This window comes from Podarcis erhardii (assembly GCF_964252035.2).
Source record: "Podarcis erhardii genome assembly, chromosome: 2".
Lineage (NCBI taxonomy): Eukaryota > Metazoa > Chordata > Lepidosauria > Squamata > Lacertidae > Podarcis > Podarcis erhardii.
Window position 1 is genome coordinate 33,252,851 of NC_138498.1, and position 17,191 is coordinate 33,270,041.

At 42.5% G+C, this 17,191-nt stretch overlaps 1 protein-coding gene across 3 annotated transcripts in view; it reads left to right on the forward strand.

Moving 5' to 3' along the window:
- Positions 1 to 17,124, forward strand: part of LOC309335649 (ankyrin repeat domain-containing protein 40-like) — an 84,825-nt gene extending 67,701 nt beyond the window's left edge. For 2 of the 3 annotated variants that reach the window (XM_081850871.1, XM_081850869.1), the window contains 4 exons: positions 11,635 to 11,783; positions 12,997 to 13,485; positions 14,971 to 15,146; positions 16,903 to 17,124. In XM_081850871.1, the coding sequence (XP_081706997.1) occupies positions 11,635 to 11,783; positions 12,997 to 13,485; positions 14,971 to 15,146; positions 16,903 to 17,046 (958 nt within the window). In that variant the 3' untranslated portion in view covers positions 17,047 to 17,124. Of the gene's footprint in view, positions 1 to 6,871; positions 7,390 to 11,634; positions 11,784 to 12,996; positions 13,486 to 14,970; positions 15,147 to 16,902 lie in introns of those variants that run through there. The other variant, XM_081850870.1, reaches the window with a different exon arrangement.
- Positions 17,125 to 17,191: the final 67 nt, after the last annotated feature.

Consider the following 17,191-nt stretch of genomic DNA (forward strand, 5'->3'; position numbering starts at 1 on the left):
CCAAATGTTTGAGGTCCAGCAATTTTTTGTTAGCGGAATAGTCGTGCCAGCAAATCTTCATTTTGGTGTGTGACATAGCAGCCGATAATACCTGGAAAGAGCATTTTGAACTGTTGATGACTTTAGCTTAGATTGACGGAGGTTGGCAAATTGAATTCCACATTCAAGGCAGATGCAATGTTTGTTTAGCGCACACATGGATAAATTGCATTTAGAAGAAAGAGCTGTGTAAGGAGCAAATACTTTAGAGAATAAGGCTGAGAGCTTAACTGAATACTGACCGGGGGGGGGGGGGGAGGAGGCGGGAGGGAAGAGGCTCACAAAAAAAGAAACAAACATCTCGTGATACGGCACGCTTACTTGTGGAATGTACTGTGAGTTCTGGTTTTTAAGAATATTGGGTCATTTAGAGGATCAAGGCTCAGGAGTGAGTAGCACAGGAGTGGCAGCCAGCCGCCTGAAGTCAAATAAACACTCCACTAATCTTCTCCCACACTGACATATGTGAGCGGGAAAATTGTACTGCCTAAGAAAAAAACTGTAATTAACAGTGCTGAAAGTGAACCTCAAAGGTATTGTGCTCCTTCAGAGAATATGTGTATTGCTGGGGGGCGGGGTCCACACCTGTATATTTTAGTGACTCATTTGATGACAGGTGGGCGAGAAGAGCCTTAGCTGTGCATGTCGAAGGTTCAGTTTCCATCCTCTCCAGGAAGGGCTGGAAATTGATTCCTCTCCGACACCCAGAAGATACGCTGCAGTTGTCGGTGCAGACAATACTGAGCTAGAGGAACCAAATGGTCTGGCTCAAGGTAGCCATCACCACAGAAGAGATTCTGCCTCTAGATGTAGTAGGCTTTCATAGATAGCATTCTCCGATAAGAAAGTCATCCGCCGAGGAAAAAGAGAAGTAAATGATTTGGGCAAAGGGGAAAAAAAACACTGGAGAAGTATAGTCAAGGTGATACCGAGGGAAGTGACAATTCTGCCTCCATCCCCCTGTCAAAATGATATGGCTTGAGTGATGTGAGAGCATGTGTGGCTCAGCGACAAAAAGAGTTCAGACAGCTGTGATTGTAGGCAAGATGCAAGAGGGAGCCAAAAAGGGAACGTATTATCAGATCAAAATAGTTACTCTGGGAGTAATTGCTGTCTGTTTTTATTTAAAGGCAGCATAAACACAGATGAGAGTTAAAATGGAAAACAACAACAACAACAACACCACAGGAATGATCACAAGTCTGTGATGAAGGCCCAAAATATGCTGGTGGAGATGGATAAAGATTCATAATACAATAGTCTAGCACCCCTAGGATTAAACAACAGCAACAATTTCAGTACTTAAATACTTTAAAATCCTTTAAATAAAAATGGTGAATACTGTATATTTCGTCCCATAGGACGCACCTAGATTTTTTGGGGGGGAAATAAAGGAAAAAAATCCCCCCCCCCAGGCACGGGGCTGGCGCAGGGGAAGCCCAAGCTTCCCCTGACCCTAGCCCCCAGAACAGGCTGCTGCCTGCAAGCCTTGTGAGCCCGGCGGGACTTCCCGGCGGGCCATGAGGCTTGCGGACATCTGCCCAAAGCACGGGGCATGCTCCGCAGCGCGCCCCATGCTTCGGGCTGCAGGCTGCTGCCCGCAAGCCCGGGGGGACCTCCCGCCGGGCGCGCGAGGCTTGCGGATAGCTTCCTGAAGCCTGGAGAGCGAGAGGGGTCGGTGCGCACCAACCCCTCTCGCTCTCCAGGCTTCAGCGAAAGCCTGCATTCGCCCCATAGGACGCACTCACATTTCCTCTTCATTTTTGGAGGGGAAAAAGTGCGTCCTATAGGGCGAAAAATACAGTACTTTTTACGTTCAGGTTTTCAAAATGGATCTGGGAGCAAAATTAGAAATCCTCATCAATATTTTGTTGCTGGACGATATCAGATATATTCAGTTGGCCACATTTTTACGGGCCTTTCATTTCATTATCACCAGGTGTTTTCCTGGTACAGAGATGGGTGGCAGGGAAAGTTCCACCTTCTGATTTTTAGTGTCTCAGGGCAAGTTGCAGGTAAGGTCACAGGAGGAGGCCTAATGCAACCCTATTCATACACCAACATTTTGACTCCTGACGAGATATAATTGCGAATTTAAAATATATGGCATTGCAATTTATTTTTAAAATTATATTCAAAACTTGAAAGATACAAACAAGGGTGATGTGGCTTTAAGAAAGAATCTCAGTAATTCATCATCAACCACTAAAAATACTGCTCTCCTCAAATATTAAACAGTCTGATATCTTAAAATAATTGAACAGGATTTGAACTAATAAGTTTGTACCATCATATTATAACAGGTCATACAATACATTTATAAATTGTTTAGGAGTGCACCCCCACCCAAAACACTTATGTAAATAAGTGTAAAAAAGCAGCTTTTGGTGAAATAGCAAGATGGGTGGTTTGAAATCTTTTTTTATTGTTCTCTTGTGACCTCTAGTGGCTGAGAGAGAAGGGAGACTTGCACATTGCAATCCCTTCATATAGCTTTGGAAAACAAGCATTTTTTCTCACATAACTCACCCAAGATGACAGCATCACTACTCTGTTGTAGTTTCAGTTATTTTTATAGCACCGCCACTGTTCGTAGCACATTACAGAGCAATGTTAGCACCACAAACAGAACCTTGTCCTACAGAGATTGCGTGCACATTGACAACATCTTGCTATTATTATTCAGTGAAGGCTTATTCTAAAAGTCTCATTACTCCTTCCAAAGTCCTGGGAAAGGCTACTTCATCACTGTTTAATCCAGAAAGTATATTATCATTATGTATCTGTAGTCTATGTTACCTAAGATAAATGTTGCAGGGTATCTGCACCCCCTAAGCTAGCCTGGGACTGTTTTTGTTTAGTCCTGGGCCTGGGGTGGTTGTAAGGTCAGGAGGGAGAAAGGATACTTCCCTGCCCTTTCCCTGCTGTTCTAGGTTACATAAATACCTTACCAAAAAGATAGAAGGTTCAGTTTTGAGGCTGGCCAGTCACAAATCTGAGTATGTTATTGCTATATACAGCAGTTGCGTGGTGGTGGTGGGGACTGGCTGTCTCTGGAGTGTGGGAAAGAGAAGTTTCCTTTCTTGTAAAATGTTCCCATTTGGAACAGAAATTGCAGGTTTTTAAAAAAGAAAAATCCATGTCACACATCCTCACACAACCCTAATCCCCACTTCCAGGAACTAACTGGAAGGTGTTGGGGTGTGAACAGGACAGGCCATTTTTCTCTCTTCCTCTGTCCCCTCATTTTCCTTTCACTCCCAGCATTCCATGTCTTAACTGCTCTCAGCCAGCCTTCCATTCCTCCCTTTAAACTCTCCTTATTTTGTTGATTTGTTTTAAAGACAAGCCATACATAACACAAACTAGAAATAAATATGGCATTGTTCTCGTTCTCTGTGTGTGAGCAGAGAAAAGATTCAACTGTTATTCACAAATGAGAACAGAAGGAAAAACCTCACTTCTGTTCCCCACCCCACCCCAATTGGTCCTCCATGCCTTAACCGCTTTTGCCTATAGCCTAAATTGTTTGTTGTTGTTTTTTTTGAATAATATTTATTGAATTTTCCAGTAAAACATACCAATACAAAACAATTACAATAAAGACAAACACAAACAAAAAACAAGTATAATTCCAAAAATTATTTTCTCAACCTAATTTCCCCGACTTCCTCATACCTCACCGTTTTGTATTCTAATTTCATTATCCCGTCAGCAACTCCATTCCCTTATTTCCCAAAATTTTTTAACAAATTCCATTCCTTTTCATACTCTAATATCTCTGAAAACCACCATATTTTTAAATCCACGTCAATCTAACATTCCTTAATCTTATAGTATTTATTAAGATAGTCCTTAAATTTCTTCCAATCTTCTTCCACTGTCTCTTTCTCCTGGTCTCGGATTCTGCCCGTCATCTCTGCAAGTCCCATATAATCTGTCATCTTCATCTTCCATTCTTCCAGGGTTGGTAAGTCTGATGTCTTCCAATACTTTGCAATGAGAATCCTTGCTGCTGTTGTAGCATATAAAAACAAAGTTCTATCCTTCTTTAACACCACATGACTAACCATGCCCAGGAGGAAGGCCTCTGGTTTCTTCAGGAAAGTGTATTTAAACATCTTCTTCATTTCGTTATATATCATTTCCCAGAAAGCCTTAATTCTTGGGCATGTCCACCAGAGGTGAAAGAATGAACCTTCATTCTCTTTGCATTTCCAACATTTGTTATCTGACAAGTGGTTAATTTTTGCAAGCTTGACTGGGGTCATGTACCACCTATATATCATTTTCATAATATTTTCTCTCAAGGCATTACACGCTGTGAATTTCATGCCGGTGGTCCACAACCTTTCCCAGTCAGCGAACATAATATTGTGACCAATATCTTGTGCCCACTTGATCATAGATGATTTAACAGTTTCATCCTGCGTATTCCATTTCAGCAGCAAGTTATACATTTTTGATAAGTTCTTAGTATTGGATTCTAACAATTCTGTTTCCAATTTAGATTTCTCCACCTGGAAACCAATTTTCTTATCCATCTTGTAAACCTCCAATATTTGATAATAGTGAAGCCAATCTCTAACTTTGTCCTTTAGTTTCTCAAAACTCTTCAATTTAAAGTTACTACCCTCCTGTTCTAAAATTTCCCAATATTTCGGCCATGTGGACTCCATATTAAGTCTTTTCACAGCTTTTGCCTCCATTGATGAAAGCCACCTTGGAGTTTTGTTCTCCAGTAGGTCTTTATATCTAATCCACAACATTGTACAATGCTTTCCTGACAATATGACTTTTAAAGCCTTTATGAATCTTCACTTTGTCATACCACAAATATGCATGCCACCCAAAAGAGTTGTTAAAACCTTCCAAATCTAAAATGTCTGTGTTTTTAAGAAGCAGCCAAACCTTCAACCAGCAGAAAGCTGCTGATTCATAACAGAGTTTCAAATCTGGCAGGGCAAATCCCCCCCTTTCCTTTGCGTCAGTTAAAATCTTAAATTTTATTCTGGGCTTTTTGCCCTGCCAGATAAATTTAGAAATGTCTCGCTGCCATCCCTTGAAACACTCCATCTTGTCAACAATTTGCAATGTTTGAAACAAAAATAACATTCTAGGCAATACATTCATCTTAATTGCTGCTATTCGGCCAGACAAAGAAAGTTTCAAGTTAGCCCAAATTTCTAAATCTTTTTTCACTTGGTTCCAACATTTCTCATAGTTGTCTTTAAACAAGTTCACATTTTTAGCTGTCATATTAATCCCCAGATACTTTACGCTCTTAACCACAGTTAGACCTGTTTCATCCTGAAACTTTTCCTTCTCTCTTACTGTTAGATTTTTCTCTAATACCTTAGTTTTTAATTTATTTAATTTAAATCCTGCCACTTGACCAAACTCTTGAATTAATTCTAGAACCCTTTTCATACTAGATTCCGGCTCTTGCAATGTAAGTACCAAATCATCTGCAAAAGCTCTCAATTTATATTGTCTCGCTCCGACCTGAACCCCTTTAACCAGCTGGTCTTTTCTTATCATATTCAGCAAAACCTCCAGGACCGAAATAAACAACAGTGGGGAAATTGGGCACCCTGCCTATAGCCTAAATTGATAGGCTCACACAATTTGACAAACTTCTGATTCCTTTAGAACTTTTTGTTTGACCCCAGGTTGGAGAACTGGCCATAGAAAACAGTGGAGAAATCCAAGATTTAACATTGCCATAATTTAGCAACAACATCCATCTCATCCCCTTCCATCCCACTTCCTGCCAATGGCAAATTAACTAAAAACAATTCAATAATGCAGTTTTTGACCGCTTTTGGTTTTATTTTATTTTTTGCTGCTCACATTTTCCAAAACATTCAACCATTTTTGTTTCGTCGTTTGAAGTGGAAAAACCTTCACAATTGTCTTCTACACCCTCGTGTGTGTTTGTTTGGTCGCTGGAATTTTATGTGTCTGTTATTTTATATTGTTGTATATTATGGAATGTTTTCAGACTCAACTGAAGTTAATGGGTGTCCTTTTATCCAGAGATTCACTGACGGTCTTCATATTATTGTCCAAACCTGCAATCCCTATGCAAACGTACTCCCATAAGACAATGAGACTTGCTTCCATGTAAACATGAAATGCACAGCTACAGTCCTTTGTATAATTAGGTTCCTTAGGGATGCAGTCTTAAGCATATACAGTTGGATATAAATCAGATTTAAATCAGTGGTCTGTTTAAGATTCCTGCATTGCAGGGGGTTGGACTAGATAACCCTTGTGGGGGGTGTCCCTTCCAACTCCACAATTACACGATTCTTAAGTGTGGCAAGGCTCACTGAATCGTGGTCCAAATCGTGGCCCCAGGTTTCTCTTCCAAGTGTGTAAATAAGGAGGCAGGTTACTGGCATGTGACACGTTCATCTCCTGCTTTCAGCAAGTGGTTTGTGAGGAATTGTTTTCCTTAGAAATGCTTTTTTACCCACTCATTGCCCTTTAAAAAACAATTTTATGTAAATTGTGTTACTTTTATTGTTGTTAGCCGCTCTGAGCCCAGCTTTGTCTGGGGAGGGCGGGATATAAATAAAATTATATTATATTATTATTATAACAACAACAAAAACGAGGATAATTAAAATCAGTTGGCTATGGCAAGGTTCTGCACAAGCCTTCAGAAACAACCTTAGAAAAGCCACTTCAAGAGGAGCTCCTGCACATTGTTCAAACCCCCTGTGTTGTAATTTGTTGCTGCTGTTAGAAGCATTTGGGCTCTGGCCGCGGCTGAGGTTCCTCCTGGTACACATCATCTCTCAGAATTCCTTCGTTGCCAGGGGAACGGGGCTCAGCATCACTAATCCGAGCGCGTTCTAGGAGGCGGCCGCCCTCCCTGCTCGCTCCTGAATCCCTCGCCTGCGGATGCGATGCGGACAGGCCCCCTGACACCTTCGGAGGGATTTCTCCCCGCTCTTTCCCCAGCCCACCTTTCGACCGGCCCAGCTCTGCCTGGGCACGTAGGAACCAGAGGCTTCTGCCTGTTGTGTCACTGAGAATAGAGTCCCGCAGAGGAGAGGGAGCTGGGCAAGGAGGAGCTGCTCTAGCAGCGGCGGCGGCGGCAGCAGCAGGAATCCCCGCTCCCGGAGCGAGAGATCCCTGCAAGGGGGTGCAAGGAGCACTTCTGGGTCAGCCCCCCAGGAGAGCGGTGGGGAAGTGAGGGGGGGGCAGAGACAGGATGAGCAGCCACCTGGAGCTGGAGGAGAGGCTCAGGGAAGCTGCTGCCCTAGGCGACCTAGAGGAGCTGCAGACGCTGCTCGACAAGGGGGTGGAGGTGAATGCCCAGAATGAGATCAATGGCTGGTAAGACGCCTCTCCTTTTCTCTCCTCCCCCAGCCCCTCCGCGCTGTGCTCCTCATTCCCGTGGTTAGCAGTAGGGCAGCAGTCAGCGTCGCTAATACACTTCCTTCCACCCTTTTCGAGGCAACCGCCAGCAACACGTTACACGCAACTTCAGCGAATGTGTACCCTCTGTGCCCGTGTCCAAGAGCATCTTTCCCTCCCTGTGTGTTCCCCTTGGCTCCCTCTCCCTGAAATGCGTGTTTACTGGGAGTTCATCTTAAAGGCAAGTTACAGAAACGCTCCCCACGGGGGTGGGGACAAAATCTCACCAGCATCTGACAAGAATAGATGGGTCAGATGTCAATGCTTCATCCTGATTAGTGGGCTGCCTGGTTATGAAATTCTAAGCAGAAATTCCTTTCAGGCTTTGGTTCTAGAGACTCCTGGAAAAATAGAGCCAATATGAACAAACCACACATTTGCCAGCCATCAGTCACAAACCTTTCCTAATAACATCCAGGTGTGTGTGTGTGTGTGTGTGTGTGTGTGTCTGTCTGTTCAAGCAGCTTTAGCCCTACAAGGCAGGTCAGGATCACTATTTTCCCATAATTGCAGACATTTAATAATATTTATTGTTTATAGGGAACCTATGACTAAGTGCTACTCAAAATGAGATAAACGTTGTTGGGGCTGATATTTGGAGACTCCCAAGCTCTCACTCTGAGAGCCAGCCTTCAATTTACTCAGGAGAACTGTGATGAATCTTCCAGCACGTTGATTTTCACTTCTAGGATGAGCCATTGTGATTGGGAGGGAGGAGTTAATTTGATCAGAGCAGCAGTGCTAGTCCCCTGAAGGACAATGGGTTTATTAGCTTGGGGAATTGGTGTGAGGGGAGAGGTTCAAGTAAAACTCTTGCCCAGTGCCACTGTTCTGATCCAGACACACACACACACTTGAATTATTAGTCGAAAATCCCCTGCATAACATGTAGTTGTGCAGTTTGGCTCTTAGCCATTGTGTTATTCAGGTCACAAAGAACAGAAAGCAGATGACAAAATCCCATGTTCTCCCCAAAGGATCAAGCACAGCTTCTATTATTTTCTAATGCAAAATTATTGTATGGGAGAATTCTTACAGGCTTTGAGCAAATGGGAACCCCTGTGGTATAGGAATGAGTCTGTGGACGCCCTTGTAGGGAGAGTGCCTGTACTGTTCCCATGAAAACTCCCCAAATCTGAACATATGACAGATGTTCTTGGAAACCTTGCACATGAAGCAGCTTTACGCAAGAGGCAGAGCACTGAGCTATACAGCCCCAGTATGTCTAATCTGTGGTTCTCCAGATGTTGTTGTACTACAGCTCCTGCTGTCCCTGCCTTTTGGCCCTGGTGGCTGGGATTGATGAGAGTTACAGTCCAACAATATACAAAGAGCTACCGTTGGATCTAGTCCAATATTGTCGAGAGAGCCACTGCCAGTTGGAATAGAGTCTTAGACACCTCTGCCTAAGCAAAGAATTGAACAGAACAGACACAGTACATAGTTAAACATAGAAGAATTTGCTGCCGCAGGATGTAGTGATGATTGCCAACTTGGATGACTTCAAAAGGGGGTGAGACAAATTCATGGAGGATAAAGCTATCAGATACTAGTCATGATGGCTCTGTACTGTCTCCAGTACTGAAGGCAGTATGAACACCATTGCTGGGGAACAGAAATGGGCAAAGTGCTGTTATGCTCATGTGCTGCTTGTGGGCTTCTCATAGGTTTCTGTCTGGGCAGTCTGGGAACAGGATCTCGGACTAGGTGGGCTTTTGGTCTGATTCAACAGGGCTCTTCTGTTCCTATGAATTTGAGACTTTCTGCATGCAAAGTATACCATTTACCCCTGAGCTACAGTTCCTCTCCTATTAAATCACACCCAGTGAGCACCAGGATTTATGTGACGTGTGTCTTCATGATTACCTCTATATGATTGTGTGAGTGCAAGCAGAGTAGGCTCAAAAGTGTGGGGTTTCAGATTTTTCAGACTATGTGATTGAAGGCAGTAGCTTTTTACAGTAATTTGGTCATTGAAGTAGTTTGCATGCCTTTGTTTTGCTCTCTGAATCCTATACTGTTGCCATGAGTGGGTCTTTCATTAAAATTGCAACTTGGGTCCTTCAGTGCACTCATATTCAGGGCTTGTGGTCTGGCAACATATTAGTCTTATCATTATAATAGTCTTATAAATAGTCATAATAATAGTCTTATAAACAGGTTGAATCCTGACAAGACAGAAGTACTGTTTTGGGGGGACAGGAGGCGGGCAGGTGTGGAGGACTCCCTGGTCCTGAATGGGGTAACTGTGCCCCTGAAGGACCAGGTGCGCAGCCTGGGAGTCATTTTGGACTCACAGCTGTCCATGGAGGCACAGGTCAAATCTGTGTCCAGGCAGCTGTTTACCAGCTCCATCTGGTACGTAGGCTGAGACCCTATCTGCCTGCGGGCTGTCTCGCCAGAGTGGTGCATGCTCTTTTTATCTCCCGCTTGGACTACTGCAATGCGCTCTACATGGGGCTACCTTTGAAGGTGACCCGGAAACTACAACTAATCCAGAATGCGGTAGCTAGACTGGTGACTGGGAGCGGCCACCGAGACCATATAACACCGGTCTTGAAAGACCTACATTGGCTCCCAGTTTCCGAGCACAATTCAAAGTGTTGGTGCTGACCTTTAAAGCCCTAAACGGCCTCGGTCCAGTATATCTGAAGGAGCGTCTCCTCCCCCATCATTCTGCCCGGACACTGAGGTCCAGCTCCGAGGGCCTTCTGGCGGTTCCCTCACTGCGAGAGGCCAAGTTACAGGGAACCAGGCAGAGAGCCTTCTCGGTAGTGGCGCCTGCCCTGTGGAACGCCCTCCCATCGGATGTCAAAGCGATAAACAACTACCTGACATTCAGAAGACATCTGAAGGCAGCCCGGTTCAGGGAAGTTTTTAATATGTGACATTTTAGTGTATTTTTCATCTTTGTTGGAAGCCGCCCAGAGTGGCTGGGGAAACCCAGCCAGATGGGCGGGGTGCAAATAATAATAAATTATTATTATTATTATTATTACCATCACTGCAATATTAGAATTGTGAATATGGCTTAGAAAATGCCCTTCCGATGCAGTTTATTGGTGCTGTATAATTCATTTGCTTCATAAGTTTAGTAAGATCATTGTCAAGTTGGCAGGCAGCAGTCTTCCTGCCCCCTCCCTCCCAATGTTCAGCTCAGGACTGGAGATTGTACTGCTGCAGTAACACCCAGGCATGAGATGGTAGCATATAGTACATATGGCTAATATTTGTTCCACTACAAAGGGAGAGAACGTGTGTGTGATATTTAGCAGAGCCCGATAGGGGCAGAGTGCGGGGTGTGTTCCTCTCCTGGCTTCCCAACATGGTGATCACTACCAGTAACCGAGAATGAAGGGGCAAAGTGTTTGGAGGGTTGCATTTGCTCCACTGCTGTGCCTGCACAATGCCATCCACTCCACTGGCTGCTGCTGCCTTTAGGCATGTAGCCATCTTCTTGGCTGCAATACTCTTGTGCCTGCTTTATTGTTTGCAAAGGGTCATGCAAAATTGACCCAGTTTGAGAGATATTGGGGTTGAATTTGATACTGAAAACAGACAATACTTCTGGGCCTTGGGATTTTGAGCGAGTGCCATGGGTGCAAACCCTTCTGGTTGCTTTTCCTGTGATGTGCAAATGAAACCAGTGAAACAAAAGAACCATGTATGTGCATCAAGGACAACTGTACCTTTATGAGCATCAGTTAGCTTAAACATTGACTGTCATTTAGCTTAAACATTATTCTTTCCCTCTCCAGCTTATAGTGTTGAATGCTAGCTCAATAAGCAAGCTTTGACTGCACAGTTAAACTGGGCCTGTTGATTTACAACAGATAATAAACCTCAGCCTGGTCACAAAGCTTTCATTCTTGCATAGTAGTAACATATTAGATTGGATTCAGACTAGGTTTTAGTTGAACTTAGGTCCCATTGTAATCAATGGAAGAAATTGGTCATGACTTGAATTATAATGAGGTATGTGGAAAATAAGTACAACTAACTTTGTCTGGATCAATAGACAAGGTTTCATCTCTGACAAATTTGAGCATTTTTTTTAACAGCTCTGATGGTACACATCATGCAGACATTTAATGACACAAAACAGTGACTTTCAGAATAATAACTTTACAAATGCTTGCTAACAAATATGTTTAACTTTTACAGGACATGTTTGCACTGGGCTTGCAAGAGGAATCACACCCAAGTGGTTTCTTACCTGCTGGATTCTCAAGCAAATAAGGAGATTTTCACAGTTAATGGAGAGCTGGCAGCACATTTGACTTCAAAGAAAGAAATCAGAAAGCTTCTGGGAGGTATACTCGACATACTGAATTTGTCTTTGCAAAAATATACTATGAACTAATGTAATGTATTAGATGCACTGCATTTTTCAGACAAGTTATCTGCCATCTCTGATCTTTTCATCAGTCCCTGATAAGCTCCCAAGGAAGACAAGACTTCCTAGGAACACAGTGTGAGAACCGCTGCTATAGTTACAGGCAGAATATTGTGTGAGGCTGTTTGTGGGCTAGAGAAACTGAGGCTGCAGTTTTAATTTTATTTGTTTTAAGCTTTTATAGGCCGTTTTCCTATGAGGCTTAAAGATGTTAACAACAATTTTAATGTCACAGAAATTAAAACAGCTTTAAATGTAAAACAGAACTAGTCACATCAGCTAAAAGTCAGGGAACAAAACAAGTTTTTTATCCTCTGGGAAATCCCAGCAACAACAAAGACTTGCTCTGTACCTTAGGCAGGGCATCCCAAAGCCTGAGAGCTATGGCAGTGAAAGCTCTGCTCCTTACTGCTTGCCTCATCTAAAACAAAGGTAGAGTTATGACCAGAGTTTACTGACCTGACTGTAATTGGGGAGCTGGCTGATATAGGAGTTTGGAGTAATCCCCTTGTCCTTTTTTGGACTTCTTTCTGAGTAACTGTACATAGGATCAGAATAATTTTAAAATAAATTGTTTTGCACAAGCTGTTCAATTAAATGAGAGAGCTGTTGTGCCAGTCAGATTCTGTAATACTTAGATTCCATTCCTTTGGTCATGGTGGCTTCTAGGAATTTGGACAGATGGTCAAGCAGAGTACACTGGGAACCTAAAAATGTTCCTTCTCCAATACACTCCAGAAAAGTATAGCCTCCCAGAACATCAAATTAAAGCTGGGTTACAGATTAAAGAGTGTTTCTTCAGCAATGCAGCTTTGGCCTGTATGTGTGTGCACACATCTTTTCACTTACCAATTCCAATAAGTAAATAAAATTTCTGCAGAATGTTTCTTCCATGAACCAAAGATTTGCTAATCCAACTCTCTGGATTGATTCTATATTTTTTTTGCCATACTTAATTCTACTCTGAAATAAATTTGCTTTCTTTTAGCTAAAAACTAGCAGTTTATGATTTTAAATATATGTATTTGGCAGATGTTCTGGGTGGCATTATAATTCTGCTTGCCATTATTTAAAATGGATTAAATTATTAAAAGATTCTATTTTTCCTTCCCACCCCGCCCCCGTTGAAGTGGAAGAATGTGACAATCAAGAAGTGAATAACTTAAAGCTGTCAAATGCTGGAGACTCTCCGACAAACCCGTCATTCCCTTGTGTTGACTATCAAGAAAAGGACAATGCCCCTCATCTCTTAGCACCACCTGAGGACAACAGCACTGCCGTCTCTTATTTATCTGAGAGTGAACCTAGCCCTTGTTTATCAGCCACTCAGCTTGAAAATACTTGCACACCCATTTCCTTGCACGCTGAAACTGAACTTTCTGAAGACCTGCACGAAGGGGAGCTTCCTTCTCCCATCAGCTCAGGAGTATCAGAATGCACAATGCCTCGAGTCCAGAGCTGCCCTGTTTATCCCTCATCTACATCTCACAACAGAGCTCTCTTGACCTCAACTGTACCTAGACAACATGTACCTCAGCAAGCAAATGGCTGCTGTATGGGCACTGCACCACCCTTACAGCCGCTGCTTCTCACAGGAACTTTTTCATATAATATGCAAGGTACTGAAGAGTATTTTTCCATTGTAATGCTTTTACTGCATAGCTGGAGACAGTGCATGTGTCTCCAGTAGACAGTAACTACCTTTAGTGCTTCATATCTGCTTTAAGAACCTTTTCTTCTTTTTCTTTCCTTAAAGAGAGTTGGTAGAGCTTTGTCAAGATAGGGCATTTTCTCTTAATTGCCACATGACCGGGATCAGTTTTGTGTCGTCATGCTTCTGTGTAATATGATCATAGGTTGTCACAGATCAGTGTTCACGAGGGAAATGAACTTTTGAGGAAGTAGTTGTTGTATCTCAGTTATTTTGAAATCTTCCTGGAATAATAGCAGAATTGTTGGTTGGAGTGCAATGGGTTGAAGGAAACGGTGACATTGCAATGAAGGAAATGGGCAGCTCTTCCAAACTACACAACTGCTACTGAAAAACATGTGCCCAGACTTCAGATTGGTGTGCAGGTGTCAAGAATGAGACTTGCACTGGCTTAATTGTTGGAATGTAACATTTCAAAGCAGTACGTTAATCTGCTTTTGATGGTTAACTCTAGCACATATAAAATTAGGATTGAGGCATTATTTATGATGTTTCATTTGTGCCCTGCTCTTCTTCTGAGCCCAGAGCAACTTATACGTGGAGCCTAGGCCGTCTTCCACCTACTTAACTTCAACCATAAAACTAAATCACGCCTATCCTCTATGCATGAAAAAGCTGATCAGCTTTCACATTTAATTGCTTAAGTGTAGAGAATCATTAACTTTAGGGTTTCATTAAATCTGCAGATGCAGATATTTTGTTTAAAGTACACTTGGCACTAATCAGATGCTGGAAATATCAGTGTGAAGACCCAGCAGCCACTACTAAGCAAGAGAATGAGATGGGTAAGAAGACAAGGTGGTCAGCTGAAGAGCTCATCTCTTTGTGGCAGTAGCCTGTGAATCACTTTTCCATCTTTAGTCCCTTAATAGCTTTATACAGCTGTCACAGCCCTCCACTCCACTTGCTTCTTCATTGTACTCTACACTTACTGATCTCCTTGAGTAATTTTATTGGACCGGGGCTGTTTGTCTGCAGTGCATGTGTGTGCATACTGGTAACTTTTTTGCTAGTTGCCTGTAGCAACATTGCCATAGCTTGTTGTTCTTCGTGTTTGTTCTCTTCTCAACCTTAAACTTCTCAACTTTATTATTCAGTCATTACTTATGCATGTATCTGAGAATCTGTGGCCACCCAACACAGCAGAGTTCATGACAGAGCCCCACTGCTTTACACTGGGAGTTTGCTGCTACTGACTTACACTGGATTCTCTTGAGTCTGTGCAAACAAAGAGCAAATACAAATGATAAAGGCTGTGGTCTAGTAAAACATCTGTTAACATTTGTAGGGTATATTTCCAAGGATATATATTTGGGTTTGTGGCTGTCATTTCCGTTTCTCTGCATTTTGGCGATGATTTAACTTCAAAATACTCTTTCCTCTCCACATATAGAACTGGTACTTAAAGTAAGAGTTCAGAACCCTAAAGAGAATGACTTCATTGAAATTGAACTGGACAGACAAGAACTGACTTACCAAGATTTGCTCAGAGTGAGTTGCCATGAATTGGGCATTAATCCTGAAGAAGTGGAAAAGGTTAGAAAGCTACCGAATACACTGATAAGAAAGGTAAGGACCATCATTTTCCTTCAAGTATTCCTATGTTGACACTCTTACCAGTGATGTTAGAAATAAATCTGTGTCCAAAACAAACATGGTCAATTTTAAAAGTAGCCTGAGATAATGCTTTGTACAGGCAACTATCTGCTAGTTTCTTCCGGTAATTTTAGGCAGCAGGCAGTCTCTAGCATAGGTGTTCTTTGACCCTTAGTGACTAAATTTGCCTCTTCTCCTTCCCAGTTCTTCGGCCTTAGGGCAAAGTAGCTGCTAAGCAGAGATAGGCAGCTGGTGGCTCCTGCAATCCTGTGGGTGTAGCTGAACCTCTCTCCAAGTCACTCTGCCTTTTTAACATGCAGAGCCAGCCTGCTCTCAAGCAGTGAACAGAATGCAGAGTTTGGCTCTAATAACATATGCAATTTACAGAACCTTAATGCAGTTTCTTGCTGGACTGTATGTACCACTTAAAAGAGGAGGTGGGAGAATCTTTGTTTCTTGGTTGTACAGATAATGTGTTGCACATAAAATCTAGCATAAACAAGATAAAGTATAATACTTGCAGCATGTCTTTTAAATGGTCAAAGCACTTAGCATATTCAGTCATTTATCCAGTGGCTGAGTACCCCGATATGGAGTTTTAGGGGACTACTTGAAGAATAATGGGTGCTTCTTTTTAATTAGGGCTGTGCACACCTCCCCCTCATCTGATCTGGCGCTAGATCAGCCACAGGTTGTTCTGGGGCTGGCCTGATCCAGAACCAGGCCCTAGATTATGGAGCCAGCCCCAATGTTTAATTAGGGTTCTAAGAAGATGCTGTCTTCAGTCCTGCTGGGTGCTGCTTTGCCAGCACATTCTCAGTGCTGGTGTAGTTGACCCTGCAGAGGCTTTTACTCCGCCTTTTGTGCAACAGAACTTCCTCTTTTCTCACCATGCTCCTGAAAATCTGCTCTGGAGGGTTAGGGGAACCCGCAGAGCAGATTTTGGGGCGCATGGGGGAAGAGAGGGGTAGTTTCATTGTGCAAGTAGAATCCCTGTGCCAATGGGACAACTTTGTTGGATACAGCCAAACATTTTTAGATTTACAAGGGGTTGTATCCAGAATGTCTCTTTTATGTTACACTACTCCTGCTGAAGTAGTGCTGTTTGCTGGTTTCCAGTTTCTGATCCCTATCCTGCTTTGCCCTTTACACTGCTTGTTGGAGTTTCCAACTTTCCATAGAATCATAGTTGGAAGGTACCCCAAGGATCATCTAGTCCAACCTCCTGCAATGCAGGAATACACAGCTGTCCCATAGGGTGTTATCAGCACCATGCTCTAACCAACTGAGCTACACAGAGTGATAAGACACTTTACAGTGGGCTGTAGAGGAACCAGCAAGATTTGGCTCCCTCCACCTTCCTCAAGCACATTCAGAAAAATGTTAGATCCAAGCAAAGATGTTTATATCAGATAAAAACTGGTATATCTTCCCACATATGGTAATGACTAAGTGGTCATGCTGTGGCTATTACTCTAGCAACCCACCAAACTAATGCAGTTCTGTGAATGAAGTGAGTTAGCATTATAAATGTAGATTTGTTGGAATGACTTCCTACTCAACAACCTGGCACAAGGAATATTATTTCATAATGGAGACACTTAAAAGTAGTTCTTTACATGTATTTGATCTGGTTATCTCAATACATTTTATCACTCTGCTTTGTTAAGCTGATTTTATAAAGTTACTGCAACTCATCAGTTAATGACATTTGTGTCTTTCATTCAAGGATAAAGATGTTGCCAGGCTTCAGGATTTTCAAGAGCTAGAGCTGGTTTTGGTGAGAAGCATCAGTTCTCCTTTCAGAAATGCTTCAGCAACACTAATGGAAAGACCCTGCTATAACACTAAAGCGGCAAAGTTGACATACTGAAGTTTAAGACGTCTAGGAAGTTGGTATCCAAAAACCTTATTCTCGTTAAAATTAAAGCAAGATGTGTTTACTATTCAATATTTTTACATGCAGCATTTTTCTTAACTTTGGTTAATATTTCTTGAGTGGTGCTATCTCAAAGATG